Below are 21,945 nucleotides of genomic sequence, written 5' to 3' on the forward strand. Positions count from 1 at the left end.
ATTCTGAAAAGCAGTATACTCAATACTTCTCATGAAACAGAAAGAATTTCTTGTTTCAAGATTAATGGTTCCAGAGCTGGGGTAGAGCTCAGCGGTAGAAGGCTCGCCTAACGCGTGTGAGGTGCTGGGTTCTATCCTCAGTACCACATAAAAATAAATAAAAATAAATAAATAAAATAAAGGTATTGTGTCCAACTACAACTAAAAAATATACATATATACCTAAAAAAAAAAGGTTAATGGTTCCAGTCTTAGTTCACTCATTAAATTTCTGAAGATCAATGTTTAAATTTCTTTCTTTGTCCCAATTTTGTGACACCAAGATTCTTACCAGGCTTGTAAAGTTTCCTCCTGAGGAATCCCACCTACTTTGGAGAGAGAGATTGCTCTGAGCAGGAAATTGGTCTACACTTTCTGGCAAGATATAAAATTCATAACTTACATCGTGACTTTTTATTGATGAATCAGTACTTGGAGCACTATGAGCCAAAAGCTAGGTCCAGATCCACTCCAACTTAATTGATTTAAAAATAAGCAAGCACATTACTGAAACTTTGGGTTGTGGTGTCCTCTCCAGGGGTTTGTGGTCCCAGAGTGGAGGTGACTGAAGAGCAAAGCAGAACTCTCCACCTCACTGCTGAGTGCACACCTGCAGTAGGAGTCCAGACTTCAGTCCCTGAAAAAAGCCAAACTGCCCTCCATGTTGAAGGGAAGTTCACGACTGCCCAGATGCCCACAGTGGACAGAGCAACAGACTGATGTCAGAGCTTACCACGACATAATCTCTATAGGGAAGTACCCTTAGCTTTCCTGTCTACTACCCTCTCTCTTTCCTGACTCCTCCATAAAGCGAATTTTATTCTAGAATCTCTTCCTCTTAAATGGTTTCTTCTCCTTATTTATAAAGTACATGTTCAAATCTCTCGTCCTCAAACATTTCCACCAATTTGACTTTCCTGCCAACCCTACTGCAGCCCTTCCTCCTCTTCAACCCAACTTTCTGGAAAGAGGTTTTGCCAACACCTCCCTTTCCAAATTTCCATTCACTTTTCAATCCTCTGAATTCTGGCTTCTACTTTGCATACTGCACTGAAGAGTTTTGTTTGTTTTAATACTACTAGTACTCATGGGTGATGTATTACAAAAATCCTTTCCTCCTCCATTATTTCCAGGTTATTTTTTTTGGGGGGTGGGCAATGCTGAGGGTCAACTCAAAGCCTCTCATACGTGTTAGCAAGCTCCCTACCCCTGAGCCACACCCCAACATGAGCACACTATGTTCAAAACCCTGGATAATTTTGATTATTATCTGTAGACAGGACAATCTCAGTTTCCTTTACAGAGCATGGATTCTCTGCCTGTTCTCTAATTATAATCTTCTGTGGCTGGTGGTGACACTTTGGGACATCTCACTAGAAACTACTGTACTCGTCTCTTCCTATTTCCACATTCACCAATCTCCTCTAAGTAGATTAAAAACAAAGTTAACAGAATGCTACAAATTAGTCTTGAGGTTTTTTTCTCCCTGAGAACTGATGGCTAACCATTTACCAGCATATCACCGCTGATATTCAGCTTTTGTAAATCACAATTATCACCTCTGTGTCCTTGGTTCCAAAATCTACTCTACCCACAACCTTCCTCCTGATCTTTAAAAACAATCTTCTACATTCTTATTGATTTTGTTTATATCTATCTGCTCTTGTCAGCATCTTCATTTAAGACTAAATTTATTTTCCCCATGAAAATTATTTTTTCTTCTTTTTTCTATATTGGTTAATATAATTGTGCTCAATTATATTACAAGTCAGACAGGGCCACCTAATCAACATTTGGATAATTGTCTTTAACTGGATTACTTCAATTTACATTCTGACATCTGATGAGTCATCAAGTCCTATTGGGCCCATCTCTGAAATGCAAATGTAGGCTGTTTTCTCCTTTTCATTCAATCCATTTTAATTCAGTGGTTTCACATTTTATGCCTGGATTATCACTGCACTATTCCACCTGGTTCCAGTCTCTTTCTGTGCCATACAGCCCAGGTAGTTATTTTGCTAAAGTCAAATCTGATTGCTATTTCTCACTCAAAATTCTTTATTGGCTCACTATATCCTACATCATAAATCCCAAACTCTTTTGAAGAGTATCTCTGGCCTTTCCAATCTAATTACCTTTTCTATTTTTACCATTTTCCATTTATCCCCTGGCCTTAAGCATCCTATTCTTCAACCAAACTGGAAACCACTGTTCATCAAACATTCATTTTCACAATTTCATGGTTTTGTTCGGCCTATTTTCTCTATCTGATATCCTGTTTCACCTGTGGAACCTGTTGAAATCATTCTTTAGCTTTAGATTTCATGGAGAAAATAATTTCCAGCTTGAATTAGGATGCTGACAAGAACACAGATATAAAGAAAATCAATAAGAAAGAAGATGATTGGTTTTAAAGATCAGGAGAAAAGTTGTGGGTAGAATGAATTTCAGAGCCAAGGACACAGAGGTGATAATTGTGTGATTTACAGAAGCCAGGGTACATGCCTGGCTCCATGATAAGGAGCGAACTTCTTGATCTTACCTCTCTTCATATAGCCCTAGGTAGCCTGTGTGCCTTGCAAACACCTGCTCATCTGTGTTTTCTATGCATGAGTAAATCAGTACCTTGGATGAGATGAGTCTTTGCTGGTGGAAGGTCTCGCTTTGCTGCCTTGTTTCCTCGTCCTTTCCCATCATTTTGCTGTTCCTGTGCTTCTCTGGGATCACCCGGGTTTGTTCGCAGGTCAGCAACCTGCCTTCCGTCCAATACTTCTCTCCCCTTGTAACTGCCTCCTTTTCGATCTGACGATCTGTCTGTTCTGGTTTCTGCAGAAGGGAGTTTTGGCACCATTACAGGTCGTACCTCCAGCTGTGCCTTGGATTGGACAGTAGGTGATTTTATAGCAGGTGGTGGCACCGGGGGAGGTGGAAGATCTAAAAAGAAATATTTAAAATATTTTAAGAAGTTTGCCACTTAGAAAATAATCAAATATTACTGGAGTCACATTCAACCATGAAATATTGTATCTTAAAGGAACCAACTGAAGACAGCCAATGAATAAGACAACTGCCAAATTCAATGTTCTCTCATTGTCTAGCAAGGGACTACTGAATGACAGTGTGGGGACGTAGAGATTATCTTCTGGGACAGACAGTACTGAGCACAGGTACTGTAATTTCCCCTACTCCATTTAGGGCAAGACTTCCTGATTGATTTCAGCATAATATTGTTGATCCCAGATACATGCTCTCACACCCTCAGATAACCACACCAGATTGAGTGAACTTGGCACTTCAGTTGAGACTTACTGGTCATTGTCCAATCCAGCCTAAATCCCTTCTCATTTTGTAGACAAGAAAGCTCTAGATAGTTTTAAAGCTAATTCCAATCTCAAAAGCAGGATATGACAGAATCAGGACTAATGCCTTTGTATTCTAAATTTCTGGTTTAGTGTTCTTTATGCTTCTTCATTTAATCAGGTTTATAATCTCACATCCATTGATGGACTCTCTCCCTTCTGTATAGATCTGCGAGTTTTAAGCCACATAAGTACTAATATAAATACAGATTAATTTCTTCATATATATGTTGTGTATATATATATATATATATATATACATACTTATAACTATATTTAAATAATATAAATAATAAATTAATTTAATTTCTTACATTGTAGACATATACAAGAATGAAAGTAGGCATAACATTTGATAACTAGAAAATATTTGTTTTATTTAAACAGTACACTCTTTTATTTATTTTTTATTTTTGTTACTGGGGATTGAACTCAGGGGCACTCAACCACTGAGCCACACCCCCAGCCCTATTTTGTATTTTATTTAGAGAAAGGGTCTCACTGAGTTGCTGAGCACATTGCTTTTGCTGAGGCTGGCTTTGAATTCATGATCCTCCTGCCCCGGCCTCCAGAGACACTGAGATTACAGGCGTGTGCCACCATGACCAGCCAGTACAACCTTTTAAAATGAATCATACAAACATTCCAGGGAGAAAAGATAGATATGTCTTAATAATATTTGATAAATTAGTAGAGGAATATGAACAGATTTTGCAAGTTAGATTGTTTGAGCTATGGTATGAAGGATGGATTAAAATTAGAAAAAGTTTCACTTTGGGAGGCCATGAGGTTATTATGATTGCTCATGTAAGTAATGACAGAAAATGGAACAATGTTGGTGGTTGTTCAAATGAAGGGCATCTTGAGACACTGAGGAAGGAAAAGCAATATCACCTAATGATCAATGGAATATAGCATGGGGGTGTGGGTGAAGGGAACGTAAGATGACTTTTAGGATTTTAGCCATAGATGGCTAAGTAGATAAGAAAAACATTACCAAAGGTATGGAATGTAGGAATAAGGAAAGAAGAGATGTTATAAAGAAAGAGTGTGAGTTCAGTTTTAGAAAAGTGAATGGGAGGAGCTTTAGAGGTAGCCAGATAGAGATGTAGGATAAGTAAAGGCATATAAAATCTGAATTTCAAGAGTGTCAAAACCAGAGAAACAGAGATTTGGGAATTAACAACATAGTTATGTTTTCAGTCATGTCTTTAGAGATGTCTACAATAAATAGCCTAAAAAGTATTCATAAAACATTTATTAAATATTTAGTACTATAAGATTTTAAACAAAAAGTATACATTTACATAGTAAAAATTTTAAACATTTTTTAAGGATTTAAATTTAAAATTACAACATTTAGTGGCTCCCCATCTGCATTTCAAATCTCCAATGCTGAATTTTCAGAGTAATCAATCTGAACTGTTTTCTATAGAACATTCCCCAAAACACAGCACCTTTACATGTTCAAAACACTAGAAAATCTAGGGATAACAGGAACATATCTCAAAATTGTAAAGGCTATCTATGCTAAGCCTCAGGCCAACATCATTCTAAATGGAGAAAAATTAAAGGCATTCTCTCTAAAAACTGGAACAAGACAGGGATGCCCTCTTTCACCACTTCTATTTAACATGGTTTTTGAAACACTGGCCAGAGCAATTAGACAGACAAAAGAAATTAAAGGGATATGTATAGGAAAAGAAGACTTAAATTAGCACTATTTGCTGATGATGTGATTCTATACCTGGAAGACCCAAAAAGCTCCACCAGAAAACTTTTAGAACTAGTAAATAAATTCAGCAAAGTAGCAGGATATAAAATCAACTCCCATAAATCAAAGGCATTTCTGTATATCAGTGATAAATCCTCTGAAAAGGAATTGAGGAAAACTACCCCATTTACAATAACCTCAAAAAAACATAAGATACTTGGGAAACAACTTAATGAAAGAGGTGAAAGATCTATACAATGAAAACTACAGAACCCTAAAGAAAGAAATCAAAGAAGAACTTAGAAGATGGAAAGATCTACCTTGCTCTTGGATAGGAAGAATTAATATTATCAAAATGACCATACTACCAAAAGCACTATACAGATTTAATGCAATTTTGATCAAAATCACAATGGCATTCCTCATAGAAATAGAAAAAGCAATCATGAAATTCATCTTAAAAATAAGAGACCCAGAATAGCTAAAGCAATCCTTAGCAGGAAGAGTGAAGAAGGGGGCATCAGACCTTAAACTATACTACAGAGCAATAGGAACAAAACCAGCATGGTACTGGCACCAAAACAGATTGATAGACCAATGGTACAGAATAGAGGACACAGAGACTAACCCACAAAATTACAATTATCTTATATTAGACAAAGATGCCAAAAACATGCATTGGAGAAAAGATAGCATCTTCAACAAATGGTGCTGGGAAAACTGGAAATCCATATGCAACAAAATGAAATTAAACCCCCATCTCTCACCATGCACAAAACTCAACTCAAAGTGGATCAAGGACCTAGGAATTAAACCAGAGACTTTGCATCTAATAGAAGAAAAAGTAGGCCCTAATCTTCATCATGTGGGATTAGGCCCCCAACTTCCTTAATAAGACTCCTATAGCACAAGAATTAAAACCAAGAATCAATAAGTAGGATGGAATCAAACTAAAAAGTTTCATCTCAACAAAAGAAACAATCTGTGAGGTGAACAGAGAGCCTACATCCTGGGAGCAATTTTTTACCCCTCACACATCAGATAGAGCACTAATCTCTAGGGTATATAAAGAACTCAAAAAGCTAAGCACCGAAAAAACAAATAACCCAGTCAACAAATGGGCTAAGGACCTGAACAAACACTTCTCAGAAGAGGATACACAATCAATCAACAAATATATGAAAAAATGTTCATCATCTCTCATAATTATAGAAATGCAAATCAAAACTACTCTAAGATATCATCTCACTCTAGTCAAAATGGCAGCTATTATGAAGACAAACAAAAATAAGTGTTGGCGAGGATGTGGGGAAAAATGTACACTCATACATTGCTGGTGTGTGTATGTGATTCTATACCTGGAAGACCCAAAAAGCTTCACCAGAAGCTTTTTGGTGCGACCAATATGGAAAGCAGTATGGAGATTCCTTGGAAAACTGGGAATGGAACCACCATTTGACCCAGCTAACCCTCTCCTCGGTCTGTACCCAAAAGACTTAAAAACAGTATACTACAGGGATACAGCCACATCAATGTTTCTAGCAGCACAATCCACAATAGCTAAACTGTGGAGTCAACCTAGATGTCCTTCAATGGATAAATAGATAAAAAAATGTGGCATATATACACAATGGAATTTTACTCAGCAATAAAAGAGAATAAAATCATGGCATTTGCAGGTAAATGGATGGCACTGGAGAAGATAATGCTAAGTGAAGTTAGCTAATCCCCCAAAACAAATGCCAAATGTTTTCTCTCATATGAGGAGGGTGACTCATAGTGGGGTAGGGAGGGGGAGCATAGGAGGAATAGAGGAACTCTAGATAGGGCAGAGGGGTGGGAGGGAAAAGGAGGGGGCAGGGGATTAGCAAGGATGGTGGAATGTGATAGACATCATTATCCAAAGTACATGTATGAAGACACGAACTGGTATGAATATACTTTGTATATAACCAGAGATATGAAAAATGTGCTGTATATGTGTAATAAGAATTGTAATGCATTCTGCTGTGATTTATTAAAAAAAAAAAGAAACAACAACAACAACAACAAAAAAAAACAGGGCGGCCAAGTCATAAACTCAAAGAAGCAGCATTCATAGACAAGGACCACCAAAAATGGTCACACTTGGGATTATGTATAGTGTTTATCTGATAATCTACAGATGGCAAGTCTGATAGAAAGTACCAGACACAAGTATATAGCCTTCTGTGTTTAATAACATGAATTGGATTGTACTTTTTTCTTTTAACCATGTTATCATATACATTTTTATAAATACATACTTTTTTGAGAAGTTTTCATAACAATTTGTTCTATTAATATATAATTTATGTAGCCAATGACTTCAGAGGAATATGTAGGCTATTTCCAGTTATTTTATTATTACTGACAATGTTTTACCAACTATCATTTACATGTACCAATATGAGAAACTTAAATGTTAAAATTGTGACTTGAAGATTTTTACTATAGTATATTGAAGGACCTAGAAAGCATCAGTTTTAATCTAGGAGTCTATTCTTGTATTTAAAAAACAATGAATGAACGCTTTCTTTTTTCCTAAAAAAATTGTAAGATTTTCTTAACTAATTTTCTCTTGACATTATAGGCTAAAGCTTAAGGCATTAGGATTCATGGCATTGGTCTTTGAAAGAAGCAGCTTGAACTCACATTTTTTTTAGTACCAGCTGCTGTACTTGAGAACCCATTATAAAAAGTGATCAAAGTTTTAATTTCAGTTTCTTGTTGTTGGCTTTCAGGGGCTTAACATGTTCAAGTGTCATATCAATAGGCTCAACATATTAGTTAATAGGGTGGCCAAAGTAGAGCCAACAGTACTAATTTCCCTCTGATGTTAAAATTCTAAGTATTCTGTCTTGCAATTGGATTGCCATTGTTACTAGTACATGAATTACTTCCTTTGTCCATTATTTCAGTGGATTTTTCAAAAATATTACTTAAAAATAAGTACTAGATGTGTAAGTCCTCCCTCATCTGCTACTTGTTGATCAAGTTAACAGAAAGAGTTAAAAACCAGACCATAACGAAGGGCCTAAAGGCAGGAGACCCAAGGCAGAGTGCTTCTAAGTTCAGATTGAACCTGGGACTAAAAACAAGAGGAAGGGAAAAATCCTCATTCAGAGTATACCCAGACTGTAGATGCATTTCTCTACTTTCTATTTACTGTAAACATAAACCAGATTATAAACTCAGGTTATCAGGAAGCAGATGAATAAAAGCCACTACCATCAAATCAAAAAGTATCTGTGTTTATCAGCTATCAAAGCTAACAATTACCACTAACACAAGATCATACAAAGTCTTGGGAACATATAACTCTTAAGACAAAACCTATTACCACATGTTCCATTAGGTGCTGTCTGTAACACAGGTCAAAAGTAGAACTCAGTGATGATTTAAAGATTCCAACTTCCTGAATATAATCGTCACTGTGTTTAATTGACAATTATAGAGGAATACTAGCAGGTTTAATTTCTCATATAAACACGTTTGCCCGAGAAATTATTTAGGATTATAAAATGATTATAAACTCAAACCAGGCATAATCACGTGTAAACAATACACCTATGTGAAATAGTTTTTTCACGTAATTCATGTCATAAAGTAGTTCAAATTGGGTTTAAGAACTGGAATTATGGACCTGATTTACGTGTGTGTGTGTATGTGTGTGTATTCTTTCTTTATATAAGAATATTAACTCACTTCTTACACAAGACTCTAAATAACAAATTATATAGCATGTACAGAAATATATAAGAACATTGTATGCAGACAATTCTGCCAGCACAGCATTAACTCACTATAGAGATTCGGCAGCCTATTTACTTAACTGCTTAAAGTCCCAAGACCTTGTAATTAATGATAAATCAAGTCAAAATAACATCATTCCAAAGAGTGTGGCAAATTTATAATTTATGAAAAGTAGAGCTAGAGAAATAACATAGATTTGGTTTTTAAATCAAGTATGTAAATGTATTGGAAAGGTTGAAAAGAGGGGGTGGGAAGAATCTATTAGAAGGTCCTAGAAATGCACTTGTGCTTGGCTTTAACTCCATAAGACTTCAGCTGATAAATATTCATATATTTTAATCCTATCCTCCATCTGGGTTAAACTTGAACGTGGCAAATATGAAATAAATAAGTAATCAGATGCTGCCTGTCAGTCTGACTGTGGTGTGAAGCACGATGCCTTGCATTCAGCAGTCCCACAATGCAAGCATTCTGGAGGGGCTGGTAGAATCTTAGGGACTAGAATATGTCCCCCTAAAATTCATATCAAAAAGTCCTAACTCCCCATACCTCAGAATGTGACTGTATTTGGAGTCTCTAGAGAAGTTATTAAGATGAATTCTCTGGTGTGAGTTTTCATCTAACCAATGGCCTTCTAAGAAGTGGAGATAAGGACACAGATACACGCAGTTGGAAGATTATGTAAGACACAGAGACAAGACCATCATCTTGAAGCCAGAGAGGCTTCCCAAGACACCAACCCTGCTGTCACCTTCTTAGTGATCTTCTAACCTCTAGAGCTCAGGAAAGAAATGTCTGTTGTTTAAGTCACCCAATCTTTGGTAGATTGTTATGGCAGCCTTAGCAACTAATATGGGGACTGAGAAGACTCATTCCAGATCACTCTCTCAGTTCAAAGTTACTCTTTATTCTTTTTCATAGAGTTTACAAAAATTCTACCAAGGGAATACAGAATTTGAACTAAATTTACAAAGTAAAAGAGCTACAAATGCAAAACTAATACATCATGTTCTAGACAGTGGACAAAAATCTATAAACTATAATCAAGCTCATCCATCAGTCTATGCATTACAGTCAGAAAAAAGAAAAGCCAACAAACCTTCCATATCTTACTGATATGTGGAATTCACATTTTAACATTTGTTAGCTTTTTAAATTCTATCTCCTCCCCACTTCTCCTTTTAAATTTTTATACAAATTTTGTCTGCTTTGAGCTTCATTGTGGAATGGTTTGTGTTTAAAAAATATAATGTAGTAAGTTGATAAAAGAGTTTGTGAGAAAATGACTTTTCTCTCTGTCATATCCATAGCCATCAAGACTATGTACATTTTAGCGGGGTAGGTACTCAGTGGTAGACTCCTTGCCCCACTCATCTGAAGCCCTGGGTTCAATCTCTAGCATTATGGAGTATGGGGATACATGAATTTCTTTTATTTGATGCATTAAGAAATATCTGCATTTTTGTGGTTTTAATTAATTGATGTGCATGCTGGGATATGTATAAAATATAGCTTTATTACTTTTTCTCCTACCCACCAGTAAACATGCTGAATTAAATTCAAGAAATATTAGTATAATAAGCATAACTTAGCAAAATGTTGAAGGGAAGTTAAATATATAATTTAAAAACAGTTTTAGTTATTTCTCCATTTGATCTAATTTTGTTACCTAAAGAAAATAATTATTAGCTTCTATATTAAAGTATGTACTATGATAATTTTGCATAATCACTTTTGTGAAATAAGCAATTAGAAATCCAAATAATGTTTCAGATTAACTTTTTGGCTTTACACATGTTTCAATATAGTTCTTTGGTATTCCTGAAATTAAATTAAAAAAAAAATAACTTGTGTGTTTCATCATTCAATTTAAGTTATTATTCAGGGATTAGTTAGAATTTACATTTAATTATTAAACACACTGAAATAAGTACTGTGGAATGAGGACAATAAATACAGATAACAATTTTCAAGCACAGTGTAATTCATAACTACAATGCTGTATTTTTCAACTTGGCATGTTTGCATTACTTAAAACATTTTCAGGGGGCATTATTCAATGCCATGTTTCCCAAAGAAACACACATAAATAAGAGGTGGAAAGATCTGCTTTAGGCAGATTTTCCCTTATGCATTCAATTTAGATGTGTTTACATCCAGGCTCCATGTTGGCCAGTTTTCCAGTTAGGAGCACTCTCTTCTAGATAATAAAAATTGATAAAACAGCCATAAAACTTGTAAAATGGCATTACAGGGATCCCATAAATGTAAAATGGCTGGTAGAGTTTGGGAATTTACACCTAGTGTTTGTCCCCTCACAGAGGCAAATACGCACAAAGCCACTGTAATAACCCTTCAAAATCAGATAATATTCTGACAGCTCAGTTTCACTGACAAAAGAGTCCTGGGCAGAAGCCAGGAGGCCCAGGTGCGCTGTGTCACGCCAGTATTTAATGTAGTCTAATATCAGATAGATGCTAGTGAGAGAAAGTACTCAGAATAAAGTACAGATAATAGCCCGGACAGCCACTCATTGCAAAATTACTTGTGCTCATCGTGCTGTGAGCTTTGTATTAAATTTTTCTGTCAAGTGGCAGGAATCACAGGGAGAAGTACCTCAGAAAACCCTCCTCGTAACCTTGGATAAGGATCTATAATATTAGGTTTTCATATGATAATGGCAAATGATGCCCTTTTTGAAAAATTGCTGACTTGTAATGAAAGTCCTAATCAGATTGTGGTTGCAGAGGACCAGGAGGTGGGGAAACTGTGCCTGTGACACCCTTTGTCCCCCACCCCTTTAGCAAATTTAGAAAACTTGACAAGGTGGGTGAGTCGGAGAGAATTTATCTTACATGCATTTCCAACGAAGCCCGTGGCGTTGTGTTATAAAACGAGAAGGTGGCGGTTTAATAAATGCTGGGCCACCTGAGGCACTTTCATTAAAGTCTTTCTCTAGACAACATCACAGTGTTTGCATTCTCCTCCCATGCTCCCTTGAGAATACAAGCAGCCCCTCTTCAGTGACAGTCAATATCGTATGTGAAGGCATGAAGAAGATGATTTGATTTGCCTTTTGGTGCACAAAATAACTGGGTGTGATACCACTGTGGGTAGAATTAATATTCACACAAATGTATTGTCTTCTGTTTGAATGTTATGTTGTAAAAAAAGTAAAATGAAAAAAAAATAGAGATACTTTGGAGGAATCTGACAAAAGTCAATCCTCTGCCATTATTTCAACTATAGTCACATCCAGTTGTTTGAAAAATGAAAACTTCAAAATATTAAAGGTATACACTTCTTCTTAAATAATCAACTTATTAGAAAACAATAAGGGCTAGAGGTACTTGACAAGCTATGGAAGTAGATCACTCCTGTACATAATGTGACACTTACTATCAATTAATTTTTAATGTAATTTCTAATGTTAGTGAACCCATTCACTGATCCCAGAGAGGCAGGGTAAACAGGCGGGATTCATAGGTGCTTTTCAGTGGACTTACCATCTGTGTAGGCTTCTCTGCGCAGATGTCCTGGCTGGTGTTTTTGTTTCTTGGCTGGTCTGGCTTTCTGCATGACCGCAGCACTCATGTTGCTGTCTGTAGACACAGGACTTGTGGGCCTCGGGCACTGAGATGCATGAAAATGTCGGCGACCTGGGAAAGAAACAACAGAGCCAGACTCATCAGTGAATATTAATTATCAACAGGAACAACAACAGCAAAACACTGAAGCTAGGAACAGTCCTAATTTTAAAAATCACTTGAATAAAATCTAACAAATAGTAGGCTGATGATACTTATTTGGTAAAGAAAAACATTCCTTTTTTTTTTTTTTTGTGGTGCTGGCTGTTGAACCTAGGGCCTTGTGTATGTGAAGCAAGTACTCTACCAACTGAGCTATATCCCTAGCCCCACATTCCCATATTTTTGCAACTAGTGTTAGTAATATGTTCTTGGACAAAAACATTAATTAAAATTTTGCATAATATATTCAATGTTTGTTGTTTTCTCCAAAGAGTCAGAGTCCTTAAAAAATTCATGTTCTAAGAATGAACTGTTCTAATCACGTCCTTATTTTAGCTAAAAATGTATTTTTGACATTCTATGATGGCAGAATCCAATGTATTTCTTTTGAGGTGATCTAAAATTATCTATCTCACATATTTAGATGAACCAAAAATGACTTATATCCCTTTTCTGTCTCAAGATATTTGCTGATTCTAGATAATGTGACTCTTCTAAACACTGTGTTTTGGTGGAGGTAGAGGTAGTTTTGGTTATTTATTTTTGGAGAAACATTACTCCCAGATACCAATGGGAACTGAATTTACCAATCAGACATGGTGCATTTCAGTGCTATCAAATTCTCTGGCTCTCCTACGTAGATGATGTATTACAACAGGTACAACATACTTAACCCAGAAGGGCAATGAAGAGCCACTGGCCTTCTGGTGACCTTCCCTATTTTGGTTTCTACAAAATCCAGTCACAAACCCAGAACTCCTTAGTACCATAAGAAATTTCAAACAGACCCGACAACATATATATTGACTATAAACAGAAGAAGCCACATATAGAGAAATGAACACATTTAAAAATGCTAACCCAAGCATATTAAATAATAGACATTAATGCAGCCAAGTGAGAAGCAAGGTGATTGGGTTATTCATTTATATTAACTTCAAGTCACATGGTGAGCATCACCATTTCCTGAAAAGAACACTGCAATAGGCAGACATGTATTTAGTTCATTATAATCATGAGCCAAGAGAAAACCAGAAATGCTACTCAATTACAATATAATAAAATATTAAACCAAAACCTCTCCTTAGCTGTGATAGAGACTATTACAATTAAAGTTACATATCCATGAAAACAGAGAATTAGGGCTGAGAGGAAGCCCATCACTCATTCTATTGTGTAAGGCCATCCACTGCTCATAGACCCTGAGGCATAAAGTCCTTTACAGATGAATTTTCAACATCATTTCTATGTTTTCCTGATTTAATGAACTGAAAAACACCCTTAATGCAATCGGAAAGTAGTGGTCTGAGATGCTTAATTTCCTGTATTTTTTTTTTAACAGAGAATTAAAGAGGAAAGGGAAACAAAAGCTATATATAAGGTTATTTATTCATTAAGAGAATTAGGTTTGCATATTTTACTGAATTCAGCAGCTACTGGAAGAAAAGATATTAGTCCAAATTTCATAAAATATAGACCTGACTAAAATACATACATATATATATATATATATATATATATATATATATATTCCATAGTAATAGGATGAAGAAAATTAGAAATCTTTTTTTCTGCAACATATTCAGGATAAAAAATTTATAGAGATGACTTAACGATGCAAGTTAAATTTTCTCTGAAAATATTCTATACTGATAAAAAATAATGACAAATGAAGTATCTAGAAAACAGAAAATTACCAATGTGGCAGTTGTTAATAATAAGTAACAAGTATCAATTGTTGTGACAGTCTTTTCTTTTCCCTAAATATTATCTCTTTTTTTGATGACCACATTCTTTTATTCTACTACGTGCATTTTTACAGCTCCAGAAATACAGATGCATGCGTGTGCACACACACACAGATGCACACGCACCACACAATAATATGAATGTATGTCTTCGTGTAAATATTTATTCATCCTACACAAATTAAATCATAAAAATATGTTTTATATTCAAATTATTTTCTTTATCATACTTGGGAGGAGAAGGCAATAAGCAAAAATGGGTTAAAACATAAGAAGAGATACATTCTCATTAAAAATAGGTTACTGGCAATGAGAAAGGGAAATAGAAAATTTATAATGTGCATCTGGATTAAAACCTGCTCTCTCTCAATTATTAGATCAAAGAGGGAAAATATTTATGCTTGAAAATGTGTGTGTATTATCCAAATCTTTAATTTTTCCCAATTAAATTAATATTCTAGTTTGAAAAGACACGAGGAAATGAGTTTCAAAAAGAAATAGCCTATTTTCCAATGGCTGACTGTCCCACCTGGATATGTAAATATTTCTTTGACAGAACATCTGATTAAATGAAATAAAAGAATTATCACAATAAATTTTATCTGGGTTACTTTATACATACTATGCATTGAGCAACACAAAGCTCATTTAACTGAGTAAATACATACCTTAAAGAAACTAGACCAATCAGTGTGAAACAGACACACAGATATACAGTCATATATATTTTTACAATTATACTTAAAATGAGGACATTTGAATTAGCTTCTTTTTACTCTCATTTATATAGCGTTTATTAAATAAATGCAGAATTTAGAAGTTTGACAAAAAAAAGGAAGGAAAGAAAGAAAATAATACAAATAAATCATATTCTTGGACTTTGATTTCCTTACTCAATTAAAAAAGAAAAGAAAAAGTGGTTATAAATTAGACACCAAACCATAGGTGCTAATCAGCACTAATGCACACACATTGAGCTTTCTTTGTGGCTTGGGGAAAGTGCCCGACTTACCACCAGCATCCTGCATCTGCCTTCGCGCCACTTTCAGACCAGCATACTCTGCGGCCGCTGCCACTGCCTGGGCAAAATCAGCATCAGTGAAAAAGGAGCCATCGGAAGAACTAACACTGGAACGCCCACTGGAGATGTTGTCCTCCTCTGAGGCTGAACCCCAGCCGTTGATCATGGACCCAGTGACAGAGCTCTCCAGGTCCCCAACACTTGAGGCAGGGGTCTGCTCAAGCCCACGTAATAAAAGCCTTCTAGTTTGCATTTTGGCAACTTCCATGTCGGCTTCATCTTCTTCCTCTTCTGGCGCATCCGTATCCATATCTGAGACCAGGGGTCCTGAAATGTAGCCATAGGTGTGCGGGGGAGAAATCGGCCGCGGAGGCGGAGGAGGACTCGCTGGCTGCCTTCTGCATGAACAGGAATAAAGAGCAACAGCTCAGCTCATTATCTAAGTCAGGACACAAGGAAGCAACCAGAAATTCACAAGGAAACTGATTTGATCTTTACTTCTGTTGAGCTGATTTGCACAGAGGAAGTAAAAAAAAAATGCTATAAATCTTTTATATCCGAGTTTGATTTTACTTTGGGTTGTATCTCACTTAGGGGCTTCCCTGCAGTACATTTTATTCAAGTTTTATAGAAATATACTCAGCTAAGTCTCATGTTTATCGGTTGAATTGAAAAGTTTATAAAAGTTAAAATAGGAAGTGATACATATTTTAATGTTTTTATTAGTTCATTATAATTATACACAATAGTGTGGTTCATTGTGAAATATTCATGTATGCACCTATAACATAAGTTTGTTCCACTTCATTGATTATTACTCTTTTGGGGAGCATCTACCTTTGTATTTGTCCTACAGACTTTCCAAATTATCTATAGCTTATTATTGCCAAAGACAACATTCATTCATCCCCAATTCACTCCAAAAACATTCATTTCTTTCCCTTTCCTTTATTGCCACTCTACTATTCCAAGTGAACGAAGTCAATTCAACTAGACTATAAACAGTAAAATTTCATAGAATTAACAAAAACATATTCAGCACATAACACAATTCCTTTCATATTTTAATATGTATGTAACATATATGTATTAAATAATACTATATATTCATTTTAAAAGCTATAGGACCCAAGAGCGATTTTTCTCTAATTTACTCATTTATGAGTTTAAATGAAGGTGATTGGCTGTTTTAAACTTCCTTGGTTTTCCTGTTATTCTATCTATCTCTTTAATAACATGCTTAAAGGTATTTTTTCTAATGACCTGAAATTAGTTAAGGATCAAAACGGAGGGTAAAATTAAGTAGTATCCCACAGTCTTAGTTCACAGATTAACTGATGTTTCAGCCACCTCTCCACAGGCTTGAAGAACATCAGTTAAAAGTAGTCTTTCTGCCAATACTACCCAATCTACTCCAGTGAATATAAGATGACTGAGAAGATAGAGAGCATTTGGACTTAAGTGAAAGAAAAGTCATGGAAAGGTGTTATTCCCAAGGGAGAAAAATACCAAGAGAGTAGCACCTAATTAAGAGCATGCTTGCGAAAAAGGGAAACACGGACACACAGTGATGCTCAGAAGGTGCAAGGTCAAAGATGGGACACAATGGGGGACTATCATGCAGAAGGTTCATGACAGTACCTCATCAGATCCTGCACTCCTGATTTCATAGAATTAAAAAACACAGATTCAGCACATGACAGTTAAAATAAATGATAATTATTTTAAACAAAACAAGTAACTCACTGAGCACATATTTTGTATCTAAGCATATCTTACAATGTTATCTCAATTCTCGAAGCAATTTTCTGAGTTACTTTTTAAATTATCATTTTATATATGAGGATATTGAAATTCAGAGGAATTAAGGATTTTCTCAAAGTTCTTAAAGTAGGGTGTCTAAAATGCAGAATTTAAACTCAAATTTTGCTTCCAAGATCATGACCTTCCTTCCTTCTAGGAATGGTATTAACACACACACACACACACGCACACAATGTATGCCAATAGAGGTGTGTGTGTGTGTGTGTGTGTGTGCATGTGCGCGCACGCCAGGAGAGGTATGTTTCAGTTATAGTTGAATTAAAAACATAAGAAACAAAAATAACATGTTTTAGTAAAGGACTATGTGTATATAAGTGTACATTATTACACATTTTTTATATGTTCACACATGTAGGGTTCTTTAATATAATTCATCATTTTTCATTTCTGGGTGGTTTGTAATGTGTCTGTGTGTGGCACTAGAAGAAATATGAAAAATGTGCCAAAGCTGGAGTTATTTAAGAAATTAAAATGGATAATTGTTTCAATGTGGATTCTGTCATACACATAGGAGGAAAACCTTTGTTTAATTTGGAATGCAATAAAATAGCATACTTAAAAGTTAATTTGCAGCCTTTGTAAGCATGCACATCCAAAATACCACAAGAAACTTCTTTTTTTTTTTTTACAGTCTTGTAAGAGTTTTTAGTACAAAGGGGACTGTTTTGACCATCAATAAAGGGATGTAGAATGGCCAGCTTCCCTGTGAAAGGATGCCAGCATTGCTGTTTGGATAATTCACATTCTGTAGAGCAAAAATGTTAAACAAGAGCTGTCTTTTAACTCCTACCAACACGTGCAAATTCTGAGGAAAGACAGGAAAAAAAAATGTATTCAAACCATCTGTAAATAAGGCCATCCCGGGGAATGTGTGATAAACATGTACAGTTTGAAATATGTAATATATTCTACTTGAAAACAAAAAGCTATTTCGAGATGCTGCATTCAAGTGGGGCTTGTTGCAAACGAACCTCAACCTTTTAGATTCCTCCCCCTGAGGGGTTTCAGCATCTTCTGAAATAATGTACAAGTATATGACTGTGACTCACAACACTCTAGGCTCCTGCGAAAATGATGCCTTCATAAATATGTTCAAGAAAGAAAGGGGTGATTCCATTAATTTATGAAAGCAGGTGTCTCTACAGTTCACCATATAGCATGTACCAGGCAAAAGACAAAAGGGGAAAAAAACCCCATACCTTTCAAATCCTTTTTTCTAACACTAGTGTAGTTTCAATTTTTTTGTATAATCAACTATTACCCAGTTTGTAAAAAGACAAGATATTTAATTTTCCTTTACCTTATTTCTTTCTTTTCCTTCTAACAATATCATATTCAACTTGTCTGTATGAAAAAACATCAGACAATTTTCTACTTCATACATGAAAACTATTTTTGCTGTTCAAGGTATTTTTATTATTAACTGCAGTGAATGCAATAGTGTAATTTTTTTGAAACAATATGTATCAGTTTAATTATATTATTTTCATTGTTCTTATATGAGAAAAAGAGAAGGGTTGCCACTATGTTAGTCATTTAGTTTCTCTAATTTTAGACAATATGGAATATCCTAGAAGCTCATAAGAAGAAAATTGCAATATTAATAATAGTGCAAGCCTTTAAGGCTTATAAAATTAATATTGTGGTATTATAATACTTTTTTCATTAACTTTTTGTTATGTATATTGTAATATTTACATATGCCCCTAATCAACAAGCATAAAATAATGTATTTATTTGTTTTTTTTTAATTTTTTAGTTACACATGGACACAATATCTTTGTTTACTTTTATGTGGTACTGAGGATCAAACCCAGTGCTGCACATGTGCGAGGTAAGCACTCTGCCACTGAGCCACAACCCCAGCCCCAATGTATTTATTCTTTAAACATCTATTGTGCCTCTATTATTGTGTGGTCCCTACTAGATTTTGAGACTAAGGATTATAAAGATTCAATTTTAAGGCATACATACTGAATACAAACTAACTATACATATCTGGGCCAGAGATGACCTCATTTTTCAGAATACCCATAATAATATCTGTAAATTCAAATGACCTTCTGAAACGAGAGAGGGAATTTGGTTCTACATTGTTACATCAGGATGAACTTTGTGACTGCTTTGACCAATAAGGCTATAGAAGGAGTAAGATTATGCCCCTATCCCGAATATAGTACTAAACTGATCTGAAAACTTCCTCTTTCTGCCTTCTTTGAAACCAGCTGACATGTTAAAAGTGTCTCTATCCTGAAACCTTATATTATGAGAAGCCCAGGCTATGTGATGACACTTTGGAGATGGAGGCTGAGGAATATTGGGACATCAGATATGAGGGATAAAACTAACTTGGCAGGAGATCTTACCCCCACAACCAAGTGAAAGTCACGTAGATTAGAGATGAATTGTCCAACTGATTTTTTTCAGAATCCCAAATTCATGGGATTGTGAATAAAATAAAATGGTTGTTATAGGTCACCAAGTTTTAGAGTAGTTTGTTAGACAGCAATAGAGATAGGAATTCAGACACTATGTTAGAAATTCAGCTGAATAAAATATACTTCTTATTTGAACTTGTAGTCCAGTGGAAGAGATCAACAATTCATTATGTGTGCAATCATAATACATTAAGTCAGCACCCTGATGGGGGCTATATACGGTGTTGTGGGAATACATATAACAGGCTCCCATCCCTTCATTGTGGTATTAGGGAAGGAGAATCTGCCACTTAATTTTGAGTTTAAAGAATACATAGGTGTTAGCTCTGAAAAAGGAGCAGATAATAGTGTTCCAGGAAGTTGGGCAGAATGTGCAGAGACCTTGAAGTGAACAAGAACTGTTCTTCTTCCAGGAACTAGAAGAAACTTAAGAGTAAAACAATACAGACATTGATGGGGGTGTGGCAGTGGGCAAGGATGAAGCCACAGAGGGGTCAGATCACAAAGGGTCTTGATTGCTACATTAAGGAATCTTGTCTTTATTTTAAGGGGAATGGGAAACCATTGTGAGATTTCAAGCATTGATGAAACTTGATCAGCATTGCATTTCAGGAAAATGTCTCTGTACACCCTGCAGCAGGGGCACAGTTTGAAGAAGGGGCAGGGTCAAAGGCACTGAGACCACTTAGCAGAACATTACTGTAATGCAGGCATGAGAAAATGGCTGCTGGAACAAGAAAAGTGCATTTATGCCTGAATATATGTGCTTCTCTCAGAGTGATATTTAGGCAGTAAAAATCTGCAGGAATAAGTAGTGGGATATATGGGTCTGAAGCTCTAGAATGAGACCTGTAGAGAAATAGCTATCTATCTCTAATGATTGCATCATTAGAGAAGTGGCAGGATGATAAGAAACAGAAGTCATTGACTGATGGGACTGATGTTTGAATAGGTAAAAGGATTGAGAAGAGGCTTCACTCAAGGACTTAACTACAGATGAGAGTCCAACACTCTATCTAGTCTCAACAGGGTAGGCACAATTTAAATGCCAACATTAGGGAATGAGCTACATAAATTACAGTATCTATTTAACCCAAGTGTCTACACTGAAAGTTACCAACAGAGAAAAATACACTGTTCAGCGAAAAGAGTAACTTGCAAAATAATACTGGCAAGCTACAAATTCAACACAATGTGAAAACAGGTAGAGATGAAAGATTGAAAGGATTTTTACTGAGCTCTGAACAGTGTCTGCTTCTGACTATATAGATCATTGGTACTTTATATTTTCATTTTGCTTATCTGTATTTTTAAAATATCATACAGAGTCTATAGTCACCATTTCAAAAGCACTAACAGGATTTTCTTTTTTTAATGGGCTCACACCACCTTTTTATTAGTGTCCAGTGTTATTTCCAGCAATGATCCTGGAAATAAAATTCATAATTTCTTTATAGACTGAAAATAAAAAAACTTAAAAGCTAAAACTAGTTAAATTCACTATAAGTGCTGCAGGTACTTGGTGTCTTTCTCAATCACATCTGTATACTTCAAGATCATACATGTATTTGTCACCCTATAACAGTAGAAAGTAGGTCATTTTCAGTATCAGATTCCAGCCATCATATACTGGGGTGGGGGAGTGGGAAAATCTGTGAATGCAAAGACATGAGTAAGACATGAATTCTGACATCAGAGAGCTTTGAATTTAAATACAGCATCAGATAAACAAATAGGAAATACTACAGCAACAAGAAAACTGATTAACTGAGATGGGAATAGAGCCTTATGATGATGAAAAAGAAGACTGGTGGATTTCTGCCAGTCCATCAGAGGAAAGCTCCACGGAGTGTTTCTGAGCAGGACTTGGAAAGATGAAGAATGCTTGCCAAACAACCAAAAAACAGCACGTCCTAGACCAGGATGTTGGGTGAGTTTAAGATAAACTTAGAGAATTTCAAACAGACTAATTAGAAATATTGTGGGAAGGAAAAGAGAGGATGGTCAGGAGCTTTGAGTGCGGGGCTTCATAAGAGGACTGGAAATGGGGGAAACAGATCCAGACTTCCATGCAATGAAAGAACATTTGAAGGTAAAGAGAGAAAGGAAAGAAAAATGGATATCATTTCAAGAGTATGGGAAAATTCCAAGGGATAGGGATTGGGGCCCTGGTCCAGTAGCAACAGAAATGGAAACAAAGGAACACAATCGTGGGCTATTTTGGAATTAGCATTAAAGGGAAATGGTAAATATTTTAATTCATAGATGGTATGAAGACA

The 21,945-nt window shown here is 35.7% G+C and overlaps 1 protein-coding gene across 6 annotated transcripts in view; it reads right to left on the minus strand.

Moving 5' to 3' along the window:
• The window catches only part of Robo1 (roundabout guidance receptor 1), a 1,045,885-nt gene that overhangs the window by 6,210 nt on the left and 1,017,730 nt on the right, over positions 1–21,945 (minus strand). For all 6 annotated transcript variants that reach the window (XM_058574582.1, XM_058574581.1, XM_058574578.1 and 3 more), the window contains 3 exons: positions 15,396–15,802; positions 12,393–12,545; positions 2,665–2,973 (listed from right to left, as the gene is read on the minus strand). In XM_058574582.1, coding sequence (XP_058430565.1) covers positions 2,665–2,973; positions 12,393–12,545; positions 15,396–15,802 — 869 coding nt within the window. The remainder of the gene's footprint in view (positions 1–2,664; positions 2,974–12,392; positions 12,546–15,395; positions 15,803–21,945) is intronic.

The sequence above is a fragment of the Marmota monax genome, unplaced genomic scaffold, assembly GCF_021218885.2.
Source record: "Marmota monax isolate L192 unplaced genomic scaffold, Marmota_monax_Labrador192_F-V1.1 WCK01_AAM20220418_F8-fsc00016, whole genome shotgun sequence".
Lineage (NCBI taxonomy): Eukaryota > Metazoa > Chordata > Mammalia > Rodentia > Sciuridae > Marmota > Marmota monax.